At 41.4% G+C, this 15328-nt stretch overlaps 1 protein-coding gene across 1 annotated transcript in view; it reads right to left on the bottom strand.

The window, feature by feature from the left end:
• LOC140481479 (coiled-coil domain-containing protein 81-like) overlaps positions 1–15328 on the bottom strand; it is a 114940-nt gene that overhangs the window by 50141 nt on the left and 49471 nt on the right. The window contains exons 8-9 of the mRNA XM_072577734.1: positions 9403–9523; positions 1379–1525 (exon numbers count right to left, since the gene is read on the bottom strand). Of these exons, the coding sequence (XP_072433835.1) occupies positions 1379–1525; positions 9403–9523 (268 nt within the window). The remainder of the gene's footprint in view (positions 1–1378; positions 1526–9402; positions 9524–15328) is intronic.

Raw genomic sequence — 15328 nt, 5'->3', positions numbered from 1 at the left:
ACCTGACACTTATGCAAAGTGGTGGATGGGAAGTCAGCCAACAGAGCATTAAAATATTCAAGTTTTGTAATAATAAAGGAAAGAAAGATTATTCCAGCAGAAGCTGGTGTGAATTTGGATAAGAAGTGGGTAATGTAACTGAGGTGAATGTGTTGATAAGATGGTATAGTTAAGCAAAAGCCTAAAGAGAGAAACATAATTTCATACAAATGTATATCAATTCAAGTAGAAGATCAGAAGCTTCTCAGACTTGCAACATTTGCTATCAGTTACATTGGTGTGATCGACATTGTTGTTCAGATTTTGAGGACAAAAATCCAGAATTATTCAAACCATCCATTTCCTGATGGCATCATCATGTTAAGTGGAGCTTAATGCTTAACTTCTTTAGCATTAAACCTTACAGAGCCAAATATTTTATACAATATGTAGCTGATGGAAAGCATGAAAAAGCCTTCCAATTAAATTAGCAGAAAACTTTCTTCTCTGACTTCAAAGCAATAGCCCTGTTAAGTACACAACGTACTCCAGCCAAGTCAGAATCAAGCACAGAACCAGAATCTGCAAAACAATGCAGAGACAGCGGGACCAACAACACAAACTTTAGGTACGCTGAACCTGGGACCACATCCAATTGACGAGAAAAAATGCCTGCCCTAATAATATCAAAAGAATAGGCATGTGGGATGAATATTGAACTAGTTGAATAAATTAGTGACTACTGTTTACAGTTGCACTTTCTAGTTGTCTCTTATATTTATATTATATATATTTAATAATATATATTTAATATATATTTAATAATAATATATTTAATTTATTATCAAAGAGTGTGGTGCTGGAAAAGCATAGCCAGTCAGGCAGCATCTGAGGAGCAGGAGAGTCGACCTTTGGGGCATAAGCCCTTCATCAGGAATCTTATGCCCAAAACATCAACTCTCCTGCTCCTCACATGCTGCCTGACTGGCTGTGCTTTTCCAGCACCACACGTTTCAACTCTGATCTCCAGCATCTGCAGTCCTCACTTTCTCTTAATTTATTGTCACTCCTTTTCATGAAAGAGAAGTTGCATGACATTTCAGTTTATTAAGTTAAGATTTTAAAGATATTCACAAACCAATTCCAATTATTCCAAAACCAATTATTTCTTTGTCACTATTATAAAATAGCAAGATGATCAACTTCAGCAGGGCATAAAACTATTGGTTTTATAACTATATATGTCCATTACATACCTTGCCCAGCCATAAAACTAGGCTCTCACCTAGTTTTAAAAAGCCATTCCCAAATGGTCAAATTATCAGTTATCACTATTATCACATGTGTATGCTCCAATAGAATTTTGCAGTTACGTTTTGCTCATAATATGTAAAATAACCTGCTCCTGGAAGAGTGCTTCCTGATCTTTTATTTGTTGATATTGCTGTAATATTTGTTCATTCTCTTCTTCCCTTTTTCTTCTGTTCTCCGAAACATCAATAGGGAAATTCTTCAGAGCACGTTGCATGCAAAGGTAGCACAACTCCTGCAACACCATACAGCAGCAATTACATTCAGTTCACTCTATTCTTTAAAACATATTTGCAGTAGATTGTAAATACACATTTAATATTCCATTGCACAGTTTGCCAACTTATTGCATAACACCACTGCATCTCCAATTTTTTTCTCTGCTCTAGCCCTTATAATTACTGTCAGAGATTTCTAAAGTTAATGTGTAGAGCACAGAAATATTTCTATAAAAGGGATTATCCCTAATATGTGACATTTGTTTAATCTATTATTTAGATCTTGTAATATTAGGTAAGATTTTAAACTCAGCCATACTGGTTGTACAGATGCAGATGGTAAAAATATCAGAAAATCAGATTTACTGCACCAAATTATCTGACAATGTTTTTTCCTCGCCTGACATATTTTATGCTCCTCTGTCCTGGTCTGACGATGTTGTTCATTCCCCATAACAGTTATAGAGTCAAACAGTCGTAGAGTTACAGAGCACAAAAACAGACCCCTCAGTGCAAATTGTCCAGTCCGAACAGATATCCTAAACTGATCTAGTCCCACTTGCCAGCATTTGGCCCAAATCCTTCCAAACCTGTCCTATGATGTACTCATCCAGATGCTTTTTAAATTTTGCAATTGTATCCACCTGCATCACCCACTTTGGCAGCTTGTGAAAAACTAGCCCTTCCAGTCCCTTTTAAATCTATCCTCCCTCACCTTAACCCTCTAGTTCTGGATTCCCCTACCCTGGGAAAAAGACCTGGCTATTCACCATGCCCATGATGATTTTATAAACCTCTATAAAGTCACCCCTCAGCTTTCAACGCTCCAGGGAAAAAATCCTCAGGCTACTCCATCTCTCCACATAGCTCAAACCCTCCAATCCCAGCAATGTCATTGTAAATCCTTTCCGGACTCCTTCAAGTTTAACAATATCTTTCCCAAAGCAGGGAGATGAGAATTGAATATTCTAAAAGTGACCTCACCAATGTCCTGTACAACTACAGCATGATGTCCCAACTCCTATACTCAATGCACTGACCACTGAAAGCAAGATGCCAAACGCCTTCTTCACCACCCTATCTACCTCCGATTCTTCTTTAAACAAACTATGTGCCTGCACTCTTAGGTCTCTTTGTTTGGCCACACTCCCCAAGGGTCCTACATTAACTGCATAAGTCCTGCCATGGGTTGCCTTACCAAAATGCAACACCTCACATTTATCTAAATTAAACTTCATCTGCCACTGCTCGGCCTATCGAATCAAGATCCCATTGTACCCTGAGATAACATTCTTCATTGTCCACACCATCAATTTTGCTGTCATCTGAAAACTTACTAACCATTCCTCCTATTTTCACATCCAAATCATTTATATAAATCACAAAAAGCAGTAGACACAGCACAGATCCTTGTGGCATACCGCTGATCATAGGCCTCGTATCCAACAAATAACCCCCTCTCATCACACTCTGTCTCCAATCTTCAAGTCAATTTGGAATTCAATTGGCTAGCTCCCCCTGAATTTCACCTGATCCAATCTTGCTAACCAGTCTACATGTGGAACTTTGTCAAATGCCTTGCTGAAATCCATATAATCAATATCTATTGCTCTGCCTTCATCAATCTTCTTTGCTATCTCTTCAAAAAACTCAACCAAGTTGTTGAGAAATGTTTTCCCAAGCAGAAAGCCATGTTGACTATTCCTGATCAGACCTTGCCTTTGCAAATACATGTAAATACTATCCCTCAGAATCCCCTCAAAACAACTCAAACAACTTACCCACCACTGACATCAGGCTCACTGGTTTATCCTTCCTGGTTTTTCGTTATTACCTTTCCAGAGAATAATGGCACCACATTAGCCATCCTCCAGTCTTCGGGCACCTAACCTGTAGCTGTTGATGATACAAATATCTCAGCAAAGGGCCCAACAATCTCTTCACTCGTTTCCCATAAAGTTACGGGATACACCTGATCAGGTCCCAGGATTTTATCTACCTTTACGCATTTTAAGACCTCTAACACCTTTCTTCAGTAATATGGACACTTTTAAAGTTATGAATATTTATTTCTACAAGTTTCCTAACTTCCATATCCTTATCCACAGTAAATATTGGCATGAAATATTTGTTCCATACCTCACCCCATCTCCTGTGGTTCCACATATAGAAGACCTCATTGATCTTTAAGGGGCCCTATTCTCTCCCTAGTTACTCTCTTGCACTTAATGTATTGTAGAATCTCTTTGGATTCTCCTTAACCCTGTTTGCCAATGCTATCTGATGTCCCTTTTTTGCCCTCCTGATTTCCCTCTTAAGTATACTGCTACTGCCCTTATACTCCTCCAGGCATTAACTCAATACCAACTGTTTACAGCTGACATATATCACCCTACTGTTCTTGACCAGAACCTCAATTTTTCTAGTCATCCAGCATTCCCTACACCTACCAGCCTTGCCCTTCACATTAACAGGAATGTACGGTCTCTGAAATCTCGCTATTTCATTTTTGAAGGCGTCTCACTTTCCAACTGTCCCTTTACCCTCAATCAGCTTTTCAAAGTTTCTACCTAATACTGTCAAAATTGAACTTTGTACAATTTAGAAGTTTAATTTTTAGATGAGGTCTATCCTTTTCCATAATCATTCTAAAACTAATAGTATGATCACTTGCCCCAAAGTGTTTCTCCACTGACACCTCAGTCACTTGCCCTGTCTTATTTCCCAAGCAAAGGTCAAGTTTTGCTCTTTCTCTAGTAGGGCCGTCTACATATTGAACAAGAATATTGCGCACACTTAAATTCCTCTCCATCCAAGCCCATAACATTATAGCACTCCCAGTCTATGTTTGGAAAGTTAAATTCTGTTACCATTACCACCCTATTATTCTTACAGATATTTGAGAGTTCCTTACTTATTTATTTCTCACTTACTTACTTACTTATTTATTTCTGTAGCATCTATCCCCAGAAAATTAAGCCGCAGGTCCTTCCTGAGCCATGTTTCTGTAATAGTTATGAAATCCCAGTCCCATGTTCTCAACCATGCCCTACGTTCATCTGCCTTACCTCTCAGGCTCTTGCATTTAAATAAATGCAGTTTAATTTAGCAATCTTACCATATTTCTGCTGTGCTCTTGTCTGTCTTGACAATTTAATTTGCTCCTTTTATCTACCATACCAGTCTCAGACTTGTCTCTTTTCTCATATCTCTTCAGAGGACGTTACAGGAGCTGAGCTAGGGCGTGAAATGGATAATAGTTTCAAGCAGGTAGAGAAACCGCAGATAGTCGGGTAGATGGGTTACCTCTAGGAAAGGTATGCAGGTAGTGCAAGAGTTTCTCGTGGCTATCCCCATCTCAAACAAAGATGCTGTTTTGGAAAACGTTGGGGATGATGGAGTCTCAGGGGAATGTAGCACTGACAGCCAAGTTTATGGTACCGCGACTGACTCTATTGTAATAAGGGGTATGCCAGGTTACAAACAATCGATTGTGATATGGGACTGTCTAGTCAAAAGCATTGACAGTCTCTTCTGTGGCCGGAAATGAAATATCAGAATGTTGTGTTGACCCACGGGTGCAGGGTCAAGGATGTCTCTAAGAGGGTGCAGAATATTCTCAAAGGTGAGAGAAACCAGCAGTGGGTCATTGTACACATTGGAACCAATGATATTGGAAGAGAAAAGGTTCTAAGTAGGGAATATAGGAAATTAGGCAGGAGGTTAAAAAGTAGGTCCTTGAGGGTAGTAATGACGGGATTACTCCTGGTGCAATATGCTAGTGAAAGTAAGGATAGGAGGATAAAGCAGATGAATGCATGGCCGAGGAGCTGGTGCAAGGGAGAAGGATTCACATTTTTGGATCATTGTAAACTTTTCTGGGATAGAAATGACCTGTTTAAGAAGGACAGATTGTACCTAAATTGGAAAGGACTAATATGCTGGTAAGGAGGTTTGCTGGAGACACCCAAGATGATTTGAACTACTAAGTGGGGTGGGACCCAGTGAGATAGTGAGAAAAGGGATCAGTCTGATGCTGGTGCAGTTGAAAAAAAGGAGTAAGTCAAATAGTCAAGGTAGGCAGGAGCAAAGCAGAGAATGAGGTAGAACTCATCAATTAAACTGCATTTATTTTGATGCAGGAGGCCTAACAGGTAAGGCAGATGGTTGGGAACATGGGACAGACATATGCCAGCTATTACAGAGACATGACTCAGGGATGGACATGACTGGCAATTTAATGTTGCAGTGTACAGATTCTACAGGATGGGGGCTGAGAGAGGAGGAAGAGTGGCATTTTTGATAAGGGATCATATTACGGCTATATGTGGGGAGGGTACTCCAGAGAGTAGATCCAGTGAAATCATTTGGGTAGAATTGAGAAACAAGAAAGGGATGATCACCGTATTGGAATTGTACTATAGACACCATCCCTTCCCCCGCTGATCTCCCTTCTCTCCCCCACTGCTCTCCCTCATCCTCCTCCTCACTTGCCCCCGCTTCACCGCACCAGCACCAACACCCACCCCCCACCCCCAACCCCCCAAAATAGTCAAGCAGGAAATTGAAAAACAAACTTGTAAGGAGATCTCACTTATCTGAAAGAATAATAGGATCGTCATGGTAGGGGATTTTAACCTATTAAACATAGACTGGCCTGAGTGTTAAGGGCTTGGATAGAGAAGAATTTATTAAGCATGTGCAAGGAAATTTTCTTATTCAGTATGTGGATGTAGCTACTAGAGAAGGAGCAAACTTGAACTACTCTTGCAAATAAAGCAGGGCGAGTGACTATAATTCTAAAAGTATTAGGCAAGGCTGCCTATGTGTGGAACTGCAGGAGATAGGTGAGATACTAAACAAATATTTTGCATCAGTGTTTACTGTGGAGAAGGATAAGGAAGCTAGAGAACATGGGGGAAATAAATAGTGATATCTTGAAAAGTGTCCATATTACAGGGGAGAAAGTGACAGACATCCTAAAATGCATAAAGGTGGATAAATCCCCAGGACTGGATCAGGTGTGCCCTAGAACTTTATGGGAAGCTGGGGAAGAGATTGCTGGGCCCCTTGCTGAGATATTTGTATCATTGATAGCCACGCATGAGGGGTCAGAAGACTGGAAGTTGAGTAACGTGGTACCATTATTTTTAAAAAGGGGTAAGGAAAAGCCAGGTAACTATAGTCCGGTGATCTTGACATCAGTGGTGGGCAAGTTGTTGGAGGGGATTCTGAGAGACAGGATTTACATGTATTTGGAAAGGAAAGGACTGATTAGGAATAGTTAACTATTGTGAGTGGAAAATCATGTCTCACTAATTTGATTTTTTTGAAGAAGTGATGAAGAGGATTGATGAAGGCAGAGTGGTGGATGTTGTCTATATGGTCCTCAGTAAGGCATTCAACATGGTAGATTGATTAACAAGATTAGATCACATGGAATACACCAGGGAGAACTAGCCATTTGGATACAAAATTGGCTAGAAGGTAGGAAACAGAGCATGGTGGTGGAGGTTTGCTTTTTGGACTGTGACCAGTGGTGCGCCGCAGGGATCGGTGGCGAGTCTGCGGTTTTTTGTCACTTACATAAATGATTTTGCTGTGAATATAGGAGGTATGGTTAGTAAATTTGCAAATGACACCATAATTGATAGGTATAGTGAACAACAAAGAAGGTTACTTCACAGTACAATGAGACCTTGATCAGATAGGCTATGGGCCAAGGAGTGGCAGATGGAGTTTAATTTAGATAAATATGAGGTGCTATGTTTGGTAGGACAAATTAGGGCAGGTCTTATACACCTAATGGTAAGTTCTTGGGGAGTGCTGCCAAACAAAGAGACTTGGGTGCAGGTTCACAGTTCTTCAAGTGTGGAGGTCGCAGGCAGACAGGGTAGTCAGTGAGGTGCTTAGTACGCTTGCCTTTATTGGTGAGTGAATTGAGTATGTGTGTTGGGAGGTCACATTGCAGCTTTACAGGACATTGGTTAGGCCACTTTTGGAATACTGTATTCAATTCTGGTCTCCCTGTTCTAGGAAAGTTTTGTGAAACTCGAAAGGGTTCAGAAAAGATTTACAAGGATGTTACCAGGGTTGGAGGTTTTGAGTTATAGGGAGAGGCTGAACAAGCTGGGGCCTATATTCCCTGGAGCATCAGAGGTTATGGGGTGACCTTTTACAGGTTTATAAAATTATGAGGGGCATGGAAATGGTGAATAGTCAAGGTCTTTTTCTCAGGGTAGGGAGACTCCAAAACTAGAGGCTATAGATTTTAAGGTGAGATGGGAAAGATTTAAGAAGGACCTATGGGGCAGACAGTGGTGTGTGTATGGAATGAGCTGCCAGAGAAGTGGTGGAGGCAAGTCCAATTCCAACATTTAAAAGGCGTCTGAATGGGTTTATAGAGGAACCTCGATTATCCGAATATCGGATTATCCAAAGGAGATCTCGAGGTCCCAATAGAAACATTACATCAAAGATGGGTTTCCAACACTAATCGTGTTTTTTGTTTAGTGATTAAACAGGCACCATCTCCAAATGACTGACCTCTCACCCTCTCTCTCTGCACCCACACTTTCCCTGGAGGTCTACAGAGGGGTGTACCCTAAAACCCCCTTCCCCAGATAATCTCTCCAACATTGTCCTGTACAGGGCAAAGGTGGAACCTGTCAAAAGGTTGCAGTAAAAAGGTGTGTGTATGTATGTGTGTGTGTGTGTGTGTGTGAAAAAGAGAGAGTGTGTGTACACTATTTGCAGTCTTGTTGTTGACTTCTAGTCCGGCTGCCTGGAGAAGGGGGCGTGGATGGAGGGACAGGCAGGAGGCGGTATTGGATGGAGGTGGGGGGGGGCAGTGTTGGACAGGTGCGGACAGTGTTGGATGTGAGCAGGCAGGGGGCAGTGTTGGACAGGGATTGGGGGGGGCCAATGGTGTTGGGCGGGGCAGGCAGGGGGCGGTGTTGGACGGGGATGGGGAGCGGGCGGGGCTGGTGTTGGACTGGGACGGGGGGACAGTATTGGGCGGAGGGCTCGCATGCTGTGTGCAGCTGCCTCATCTCCTAAACAGGGAGCAGACTTAACAAAAAGCTCCGATGCCCAGAGAAAAGGCATTTAATCGATTAACTGAATAATCGATTATCTGAACGAAATAGTGCCCACCCAACTCGTTTGGATAATCGAGGTTCCTCGGTAGGGATAAGGGCCAAATGCTGGCAAATGGAACCAGATTAATTTAGAATATCTGGTAGGCATAGATGAGTTGGACAGAAGGGTCTGTCTCTGTGCTCTATATCTTTATAATTCTATGACTTGCTTTGAACAGAACACACATGACATGCTATCATAGCAGAAAGTGAAATTTCTGGAAGTCTTCAGCATATCAAAAATGAATCTTAGCTGGTTAGAAATCATGGACAAAACTAAAGGAGCAGGAGACCTATTGAATGGATATTGTTGTATGCCCTTAAACTTATTTGCAGCTCAGCTCGAAATATCCCGAGGTATTCATTTGTATGGCATGATTTGAATGCAGTATGTGAAAAATGCATTGAAGCTCCTGTCTATTTTCAGCTGACAGTTTCCTCCTCTCACTGTCAGCACATCAGAAATGCTCTTTATAAACAAGAGGGTTAGAGAGAATCACCAGTATGGTTTCTGTCTTTTTTGGTACCATAGTTCCCTATGAAATTAAACACATGGCATGGAGAATTAAAAGAAAATTGTCCCGAATTCCTTCCTTTACAGAAATCATGGCTCAGAGCTCCCTTATGATCAAATCATGGTTCATAGATATTATAATTTGTGTTCTATACAATACATGCATATAATACTACTATGGCTTTATAGCAAGAAATATAATATTTCCCTTCAGCTACCTCAGTAATGAAAGAATGCATACCTGTCCTGCCCTGCAATGATCAGCGCAGGCAGTGGCTGGTGGTGCTTTGAGTTTCAGTGACTGCCGGTTTGTTTGTTGAATGCCAGGCTGACAGGATGGAGAACGATTTGGAGAAGACAACCTAAATATGCAATCCAAAATTCTACTTTAATGATTCCAAATCACTTATCTTACATAACACACTGCAGAAAAATGTAAGATTCAACAAACTTGAAAGGGTTCAGAAAAGATTTACAAGGGTGTTGCCAGGGTTGGAGGATTTGAGCTATAGGGAAAGGCTGAACAGGCTGGCGCTGTTTTCCCTGGAGCGTCAGAGGCTGAGGGGTGACCTTATAGAGGTTTACAAAATTATGAGGGGCATGGATATTGTAAATAGGCAAAGTCTTTTCCCTGGGGTCGGGGAGTCCATGAAATAGAGGGCATAGGTTTAGGGTGAGAGGGGAAAGATATAAAAAAGACTTAAGGGGCAACTTTTTCACGCAGAGGGTGGTATGTGTATGGAATGAGCTGCCAGAGGAAGTGGTGGAGGCTGGTACAATTGCAACATTTAAGAGGCATTTGGATGGGTATATGAATAGGAAGGGTTTGGAGAGATATGGGCCGGGTGCTGGCAGGTGGGACTAGATTGGGTTGGGATATCTGATCGGCATGGACGAGTTGGACTGAAGGGTCTGTTTCCATGTTGTACATCTCTATGACTCTTCTTGCAAATTGTGCTTCTCTTATAAGAAACTGAAAATATCTAACTTAAATCTCTGGGAAACCCGCACCAACCAACCCCACTGCACAGTGGTCGAACACTTCAAATCCCCCTCCCACTCTGCCAAGGACATGCAGGTCTCGGGCCTCCTCCATCGCCACTCCCTTACCACCCAACGCCTGAAGGAAGAACACCGCATCTTCCGCCTTGGGACGCTCCAACCACACGGCATCATTGTGGACTTTACTAGTTTCCTCATTTCCCCTCCCACCCCCCCCCCCCCCCCCAACCCCCCCCCCCCCCCCCCCCCAACGTTATCCTCGTTCCAACCCTTCAACTCAGCACTGCCCTCATGTCCTGTCCTTCCTGTTCATCTTCCTTCCCACCTATTTGCTCCATCCTCCTCACTAACCCATCACCATTACACCTATCTCCATCTACCTATTGCACTCTCAGCTATTTCACCACATTATTGACTTCTGTGCTGTCTTTGGAGAGACAAGAAATGAGATTCTCACTGCAGAATTCTAAAATAAAGAAGCTTCACATGAATTCTCTTTTGAAGTTATTGGTGGGTATCTTATATTTGTGGTCTCCCGACAAGTGAAAAATCTTGTTTTGTACTCCACCTACCAAATAATTTCAAATATTTGAAGAACCTTTTATTCAGACACCCTCAGCATTTTCTCTTCTAGAGAAAAGCACTTGAGTGAATTAGGTGTATTTGGTAAGTTTAACTTCTCAATTCTGCAATCATTCTTATCAATTTTTTTTTGTATCATCACCTATGTTTCTATAACTTCCTTAATGTGAACACTACAATTATGCACAGGTTCCAAATGTGGCCAAAACTAATTCAATATTATTGCCAATAAGATATGACAAAAATTAGTATTGTGTCAGATAGTATATTCTTGTACTATAAGTATAAATTGTGAAAGTCGCAATGGAGTATATATGGGCGGCACGGTGGCACAGCGGCTAGCACTGCTGCCTCACAGCGCCAGCACAGTAAATTAGGCAATCAGTTCCAGATTATCAACCAAGTATAATCATGATTAGAATAAATATTGTTTATGTCTGTTTACAATACAGGAAATGACATAACCATCTCAAAGTGTATCATTGGCTTCTCAAGCTTTAGAGTTCAGCTGAGATTTCTTTGCTGTGTTCAAAGTATTACATACAATGAATCTTGGGGTCATTTACAAGTTAGCACTTCTGGCACTAAGCTTTACAGATTTGTATTGCATATCAGGAATTCAGGAATGAAAATCATCACACTATATTCAGTTTTAACCAATCTGAATTAGTTTTAAAATTGCATGGTCTATAAATGGTCCAACAATCTCTGCATCTGAAACTCCCAACATGCAACTCTCCACTAATAATAACAACTTGTAAATCTACTCCTTTATTTCAATTCATGCAATCAGCTTTATCGCTATCTTTTTTGTACACAGATATACCAAAAACAGAGTTTGATTTACACACTGGGTTTATAATTGTTACTGTCCTTCTGATAGTATAATAATTCACAGAATGACAGGGTTGTTATGGCACAGAGGAGGCCATTCAGTCTATTGTGTTTGCAACAATTTTCTGACCATTTTAATTTTGTGTCAATCTCATTTTTCCCATAAGCCCCACACTATTTCTATTTAAATAAACACCAATTCCTCCCGAATGCCTCAGATGAATGCTTCTACCATTCTTCAATGCAGTGCATTCCACACTCCAACTACATGCTTTGTGGAAAGATTTTCTCTCACCAAGCATTTGCCCCTTTTGCAAAACACTTTAAAATTGTATGTTCTAGTTCTTGATCTGTTTATCAGCAGAAACAGTTTCTCCAGACCACTCATGATTTTGGAAACTTCAATCAAATCTCCTCTTACCCTTCTCCTCTCCACAGAAAACAATCTCAACATCTCCAATCTTCCCTCATTACCAAAGTATCTCATCCCTGGAACCATTCACGAAAACCTTTCCTGTGCTTTCTCCAAAGCATTCACAATCTTCCAAACCAGAATTGGAATTGCTGGGTGTCTTAAAATACATTAAAGTAGACAAATCCCCAGGCGACATCAGAGTGAAAGATGGTGGAGGGTTGTTTTCAGACTGGAGGTTCAGAAATCAACAGTGATGTTCTTGAGTGCTGGGTCCACTTCTTTTTGTCATTTATATAAATGATTTAGATGAGAATATAGAAGGCATGGTTAATAAGTTTGTGGATGGTACCAAATTTGGTGATATAGTGGGCAGTGAAGAAAGTTATTTAAGATTACAAAGGGATCTTGATCAATTGGATCAATGGGCTGAAGAATGGTAGATGGAGTTTAATTTGGATAAATGCAAGGTATTGCATTTTGATAAAACAAGCAAGGACAGGACTTATACAATTAAGAAGAAGGCCTTAGGTAGTGTTGTAAAACAGAAAGACCTTGGGGTTCAAGTACATAACTCTTTAAATTTTACATTACATAGAGATAGGGTGGTTAAGAAGGCATGTAGCATGCTTGCATTCGTTACTCAGACCTTTTGAGTATAGGAGTTGGGACATTATGTTGAGGTTATACAAAACATTGGTGAGGCCTCTTCTGGAGTACTGTGTCCAGTTCTGGTCTACCTGTTATTGGAAAGGTTTTATTATGCTGGAGAGAGTCCAGAAGAGATTTACCAGCATGTTTCTGTGAATGGACAGTTTGAGCTATAAGGAGAGGCTGGATAAGCTAGGACTTTTTCACTGGGCGTCGGAGGTTGAAGGGTGACCTTATACAACTTGATAAAATCATGAGGGATACAGGTAAGGTGAATGGCAGGTGTCTTTTCCATAGGATGGGGAATTTCAAGACTAGTGGCCATATTGTGAAGGTGAGAGGAGAAAGATTTAAAAAAGACATGGGGGCAATCTTTATAATAAAGAGAGTGGTTTGTGTGTGGAATAAAGTTCCAGAGGAAGTAATGGATACAGGTACAGTTACAACATTTAAATGGCATGTGGATAAGTACATGGATAATAAATGTTTGGACGTATAAGGGCCAAGTGCAGGGAGGTGTACCAGTTTAGTTTCGCTTGGGATTATGGTCAGCATAGACTGGTTGGACCAAAGGGTTTGTTTACGTGCTGTATGACTCTATGGCCAGATGGGAACTAGCCCAGGATACTGATGGAAACAAGAATGGAAATGGCTGGCACCTTAACAGGTATCTTTGCATCCTCTTTGGCCTCAGGTGAGGTTCCAGAGATCTGGAGCATGGCCAATGTTTTTCCTTTTTTTAACAAGGGAAACAGAGATAATCCAGGTAATTAAAGGCCAGTGAGCCTAGTGTCAGCAATTGAAAAGCTGTTAGAGAAGCTACTGAGAGACAGTATTTTCAAAGTTTGGGAGAAGATTTGTAGCTCGGGTGCTTGTTGTTGTGGTTCTGTTCACTGAGCTGGGAATTTGTGTTGCAAACATTTCGTCCCCTGTCTAGGTGACATCCTCAGTGCTTGGGAGCCTCCTGTGAAGCGCTTCTGTGATGTTTCCTCCGGCATTTATAGTGGCTCGTCTCTGCCGCTTCTGGTTGTCAGTTCCAGCTGTCCGCTGCAGTGGCCGGTATATTGGGTCCAGGTCGATGTGTTTGTTGATCGACCTGGAACAGATTCTATGTGTTTGTTGATAGAATTTGTACCCAATATCCCGGCCACTGCAGCGGACAGCTGGAACTGACAACCGGAAGCGGCAGATACAAACCACTACAAATGCCGGAGGAAACATCACAGAAGTGCTTCACAGGAGGCTCCCAAGCACTAAGGATGTCACCTAGACAGGGGACGAAACGTTTGCAACACAAATTCCCAGCTCAGCGAACAGAACCACAAAAGACAGTATTTATTCACATTCTGAAATAAATAGACTAGGCAGCATGGGTTTGTTTGGAGAAGTCATGTCTCACCAACTTGATTTGAGCAGGTGATGAGGGAAGACAGTGGGTGTTGTATACATGGATTTTAGTAAGGCATTTGATAAGGCTGGTAATCATGGGATGTTGGGTGAGCTGGCTAGATGGATGCAAAACTAGAAGACAGTAGGGTTAAAGGGTGCTTTTCGGATTGGAGATCAGTTACTAGTGGTGTTCTGCAGGGATCAGTGCTGGGGCCTTTGTTGATTGTAATATATATATATAAATCATCTAGAAGAAAATGTCGATAGTTTGATTAATAAGTTTGTGAATGACACCAAAATTGGCAGAGTTGCAGACAGTGAGGAGGACTGACAAACAAGGTAGCAAAATTTGAATACATTTCAGATTTGGGCAGAGAAATGGCAGATGGAGTTTAATCCAGACAAATGTGAACTCTGCATTTTGGAACATCAAATTTGGGTATGAATTATGCAATAAATGGCAGAACCCTGAGGTGCACTGACATGTAGAGGGATTTGGGATTACAGATCCACAGATCTCTGAAAGTGGAAATACAGGTGGATAAGTGATCAAGAAGGCATACAACACGCTTCCCTTCATTGGCCAGGGCATCAAATATAAAAGTTGGTGAGTTATGTTGTACAAAACTTTAATTAAGCCACACTTTGAAATACAGGTACACAATCCTTTATCCGAAACTCTTGGGACCAGCTGGTTTTTGGAATTCTGAACTTTTCAGATCTCGGAATAAGTGACAGTTTAATGGTGAAATTTTTAAAAATCTTACCAAACAGCAGATGCACCCGTGAGTACTACGGACCCTGAGACAGAATTGATGCCTGCCAGTGCTGGGCCATGCCCCAGCATGTTGTGGGTCAAGTGAGTTAACTTTTTGCACACTAAACACCCTTGCTACGGAGGAAAAAAAACTTAACAATAAACTCCGGATTTTTGAGATTTTCAGATTTTGGGATTTCGGATAAAGGATTGTGTACACGTATTTCATGCAATTCTGGCCACCACACTACCAGACAGATGGAGATGCTTTGGAAAATGTGCAGGGAAGGATGTTGCCTGGTCCGGAGGGTTTTAGTTATGAGGAGAGGTTAGAAAACCTCTGATTGTTTTCACTGGAAAGAGGGGAGACTTGAGATCTATGAAATTATGAGAGACATCGAGTGGAAAATCAGAGGCTTTTTCCCAGAATGGAACAGTCAACTACAAGAGGGCACAAGTTCAAGGTGAGAGGGGGAAAGTTTAGAGAAGAAGTGCAGGGAAATGTTTTCATACAGAGGGTGGTGGGTGCCTTGAATGCGT

This window comes from Chiloscyllium punctatum, chromosome 9 (genome assembly GCF_047496795.1).
Source record: "Chiloscyllium punctatum isolate Juve2018m chromosome 9, sChiPun1.3, whole genome shotgun sequence".
Lineage (NCBI taxonomy): Eukaryota > Metazoa > Chordata > Chondrichthyes > Orectolobiformes > Hemiscylliidae > Chiloscyllium > Chiloscyllium punctatum.
Note: the sequence above shows the minus strand (reverse complement) of the source record. Positions and strands in the feature narration are given on the sequence as shown.